This window comes from Geospiza fortis, unplaced genomic scaffold (assembly GCF_000277835.1).
Source record: "Geospiza fortis unplaced genomic scaffold, GeoFor_1.0 scaffold71, whole genome shotgun sequence".
NCBI lineage: Eukaryota > Metazoa > Chordata > Aves > Passeriformes > Thraupidae > Geospiza > Geospiza fortis.
Genome location: NW_005054681.1, coordinates 205,977 through 210,206, shown reverse-complemented (window position 1 = coordinate 210,206; position 4,230 = coordinate 205,977). Strand labels below are relative to the sequence as shown.

Sequence of the window (4,230 nt, the reverse complement as noted above, 5' to 3'; positions counted from 1 at the left end):
CCATTCTGGTGACCAGTCCCAGGTCCCTCCTGTGCTTGGGACTCCCAGAAGAGCCATTCTGGTGGCCAGTCCCAGGTTCTTCCCATGCCAGGGACTCCTGGAGGAATGGTTCTGGTGGTCAGTCCCAGGTCCATCTCATGGCAGGGACTCCCAGAAGAGCCATTCTGGTGGCCAGTCCTGGTCCCAGGTCCCTCCCGTGCTGGTGGTTCCTGGAGGAGCCGTTCTGGTGCTGTCCCAGCCATTGCTGGGCAGAGCCAGGATTTCCCCTTCCCGTTGGATCGGGAAACCCGCGGCTGCTCCGACAGCTTTCTAGGCATGGCACCTGGAGCAGGGAGGGATCCCTGGGCTGCTGGTCCCTGTCACCCTGAGCTTGCTGGATGTGGCATGAGTGTCCCTCATGTTGTCCCTCTCTTCCAATCTCTGGGATCTCTGGGTTGCCTTGAGGAATTTATTCCTCCATCCCAGGGTGTGAAGGGTTGGTTTCCCCAAGGATTGAGCCCCAAAAACCTGAAAAACTGGGAACAAGAGCTCCCAGGGTGTGAAGGGTTGGTTTCTCTGAAATTTGAGCCCCAAAAAGCTGGAGAATTGGGAACAAGAGCTCTCAGAGTGTGAAGGGTTGGGTTCCCTGAGGATTGAGCCCCAAAAATCTGGAAAAGTGGGAACAAGATCTCCCAGGGTGTGAAGGGTCAGTTTCTCTGAGGTTTGAGCCCCAAAAACCTGGAGAACCAGGAACAAGAGCTCAGCTTTGCCCGCGGCAAACCCCAGGGACACTGTCCTTGCACCATGGGGCACCCCAGTGTGGCACCAGGCTGGGAGAGGGGTGCCCACACCCAGGGGTGGCCGTGGTGACGTCCCTGCTGTCCCCAGGATGTCCATGAGGAGCCCCACCTCTCCACCCCCGGAGCTGGATGGAGCGGGCGCCATGGTGAACTGCGCCGTCAAGACCGAGGAGAAGAAGGAGGGCGGCCCCGAGACCCCCCCGGGGGCTGCCCCCAGCGCCGAGCCCCGGCCCCACGACCCCCCAGGGCCACCTGCCAGGGATGGCACCGACCCCCAGGCCCTGCCACAGGTGCGTGTGACAAAGGTGGTGCTGCCCCCAGCCCTGCTCCAGACCCTCCATCCCATGGAGGAGGCGGCGGCTGCTCGCCCGCGTGGCTTTTCCTCATCCCGGGGAATTAACACTGAAATTTGAGGCTCTCCTAAGGTTTATTTTGAGCCTAAAACCATGGAAAACCGGGAACAAGAGCTCCCAGGGTGTGAAGGGCTGGTTTCCCTGAGGATTGAGCCCCAAAAACCCGGAAAATCAGGAACAAGAACTCCCAGGGTGTGGAGGGTTGGTTTCCCTGAGGGTTGAGCACCAAAAACCCAGAAAATCAGGAACGAGAACTCAGTTCTGCCCATGGCAAACCTGGGGCTGCTCTGGGGTCATCCCTGGGCTTTGAGGGCTTCACCTTCACTGTGGAACCCCCAACGGCCCCCTCCAGGTGTTCCCCATCCCTTCAGCCTCCCTTTCCCACTGTCCTGGGGTTTTCCCTCTCCTTGCTCTGCCCTCAGAGGGGAGAGCAGCTCAGGGGAAAATTCCACCCTCTCCATGATGCTCTCTAGGTGGGATTCAGGGAATGTGCCTGGCAGAGCGTGCTCCAGCTCCCAGCATCCCACCAGACGGGGATGTCCCCCGCTGGCGGTGTCCCTGGGGGTGGCAGTGACATTCTGTGTCCCTCAGGAATCCCGCTCTCCCACCGGGGATGTCCCCGAGCCCCAGCGCTCCACCTTTGATCCGGCTGGGAGCAGCCAGGAGAAGCTGGACTTCAACAGGAACCTCAAGGAAGGTGGGAAACGCTCCCAAGGGACCTCTTGGGATCCCTTTGCTGCCCCTCGGGATTTCCCCAGAGCTGCGGGATGGACCGAGCCGTGCCGCAGAGCCTTGGGATGTGCTCATGTGGTTGTGCTCTCCTCCCTGTCCCTGTCCCTGTCCCTGTCCCCAGTGATGCCAACCATCGAGAAGCTGCTGGCCAGTGACTGGAAGGAGCGGCTGCTGGGCCGGAACACGGCTGAATCCAAGGAAGTGAAAGGTGGGATCCACCTCCACCAAGCTCCCTCCTGCCTCCCAGCTGGGAGCACCAAAGCAGGAGGGAAATGTCCACATTTTGTAGGGATTTGTCCCTTTTTAAATTTTTTTTTTGAGCATCTTTGCTGCCTCTGACTGCGTGGTGGGTGGGGTGCAGCATGTGGGGATCTTTCCATTCCTCCCCAATCTGACATTCCCTGCTCACCCAGTGGTGGCTCTGCTGGCTTTAGGACTCCTCTGCCTCGCATTTCCCACCCCAAAGTCTTCAATCTCCCCAGTGAAAGGAAATGGGAATTACGCTCCTTAAACAAAACCACCTCCATCCCACCTTGTGCTTGACCCTCTCCCCACCCCCTGACCCTCATCCAGTTGGGTTTTTTCCCCCCAGGAACGCAGGAGAGCCTGGCAGAGAAGGAGCTGCAGCTGCTGGTGATGATCAACCAGCTGTCCACGCTGCGGGACCAGCTGCTGACGGCGCACTCGGAGCAGAAGAACATGGCCACCATGCTCTTCGAGAAGCAGCAGCAGCAGATGGAGCTGGCACGGCAGCAGCAGGAGCAGGTGGGGACCGTCACCCCTGTGGGGTCCCTTTGGGGTCAGCGTGTGGGGATCTTTCCATTCCTGCCCAGTCTGACATTCCCTGCTCACCCAGTGGTGCCTCTGCTGGCTTTAGGACTTTTCTGCCTCGCATTTCACACCCCAAAGTCTTCAATCTCCCCGGTTAGAGGAATAGGTTAGAGGTCCCTTTGGGACCACGAGCGGCTCTAGGGTCCCGTTTTGTGATCCTATCCCAAAGCCCTCAGAGCTGGGAGGACCAAGGGTGGATGGAGATGGGGGTTGAGCTCCTCAAGATGAACAAACCACCCCAGGTACCTCCTGCCTGTGCTCACCTGCTCCTTGAGCACCAGGTTTCCCTCTCCCAAGGGCAGGGGTGACACCGCTGTCACACCTGGGCTGTGACACACAGCCCTCGTGTCCCTCGAGGTGGCTCAGGGACAGCTCAGCCCCTCCTCCTGCCCTTCCCACAGCCCTGGGGACCCCCTGCCACCCTTTCTTTGTGGTGCTGCCTGGCTTCTGCCAGGTTCTGCCCTTGATGTCACCAACGCCGCTGTCCCCTCCGCAGATCGCCAAGCAGCAGCAGCAGCTCATCCAGCAGCAGCACAAGATCAACCTCCTCCAGCAGCAGATCCAGGTAAAGGCAGGGGACACCTCTGTCCCCGTGTCCTGCTGTGCCCAGCCGGGGGTGGCACTGCCCGGCAGCGTTGATGTGGTGTCCCTGTCCCCTCCAGCAGGTCAACATGCCCTACGTGATGATCCCCGCCTTCACCCCCGGCCACCAGCCCCTGCCGGTGACCCCCGAGTCCCAGCTGGCGCTGCCCCTCCAGCCCATCCCCTGCAAACCGGGTGAGTCGGGGCTGTCCCAGCCCTGCGGGGTGGCCTTGTCCCCCAGGCGTGTCCCTGCTGTCCCCAAGCGCTGTCCCTCTGCTCCCGCAGTGGATTACCCGGTGCAGCTCCTGCACAGCCCCCCTCCTGCCACGCTCAAGAGACCCGCGGGCCCGGGACACCTCCAGATGCAGGTACGGCCCCAAAAACCCCCAAAACCCTGGGACAGCCCCCCCAAAAACCCTGATAACAGCCCTGAAACCCTGTACAGCCTCTCAAACCCTCTCAAAACCCTTCTACAGCCCTGAAACTTCCAAAACCCTGGTACAGCCCCTCAAACTCTGGTACAGCTCCAGAAACCCCAAAAATCCTGGTACGGTTCCCCAGAAATCCTGCTACAGCCCCCCAAACCCCCTTCAAACCCTGGGACAGCCCCCCAAAAACCCTGATACAGCCCTGGAACCCCCAAAACCCTGATACAGCCCCAAAAACCCTGATACAGCCCCAAAAACTCTGGGACAGCCCCCCAAAAACCCTGATACAACCCCAAGAACCCTGGGACAGTCCCAAAAACCCCAAAACCCCTGGTACAGCCCCAAAATCCCCTCCAAACCCTGGTACGGCCTCAAAACTCTGATACATCCCCAAAAATGCACTTCAACCCCTGGTACAGTCCCCAAATCCTCCTTCAACTCCTCATACAGTCCCAAAAACCCCTCCAAACTCTGGTACAGCCCCCAAAACCCTGATACAGCCCCAAAAACCCTGATACATCCCCC

The 4,230-nt window shown here is 59.9% G+C and overlaps 1 protein-coding gene across 1 annotated transcript in view; it reads left to right on the top strand.

Moving 5' to 3' along the window:
- Positions 1–855: 855 nt before the first annotated feature.
- Positions 856–4,230, top strand: part of SOX13 (SRY-box transcription factor 13) — a 7,360-nt gene continuing 3,985 nt past the window's right edge. Inside the window, exons 1-8 of the mRNA XM_031065110.1 lie at positions 856–1,069; positions 1,724–1,829; positions 1,986–2,072; positions 2,457–2,629; positions 3,192–3,260; positions 3,358–3,472; positions 3,563–3,645; positions 3,723–3,795. Coding sequence (XP_030920970.1) covers positions 869–1,069; positions 1,724–1,829; positions 1,986–2,072; positions 2,457–2,629; positions 3,192–3,260; positions 3,358–3,472; positions 3,563–3,645; positions 3,723–3,795 — 907 coding nt within the window. The 5' untranslated portion in view covers positions 856–868. The remainder of the gene's footprint in view (positions 1,070–1,723; positions 1,830–1,985; positions 2,073–2,456; positions 2,630–3,191; positions 3,261–3,357; positions 3,473–3,562; positions 3,646–3,722; positions 3,796–4,230) is intronic.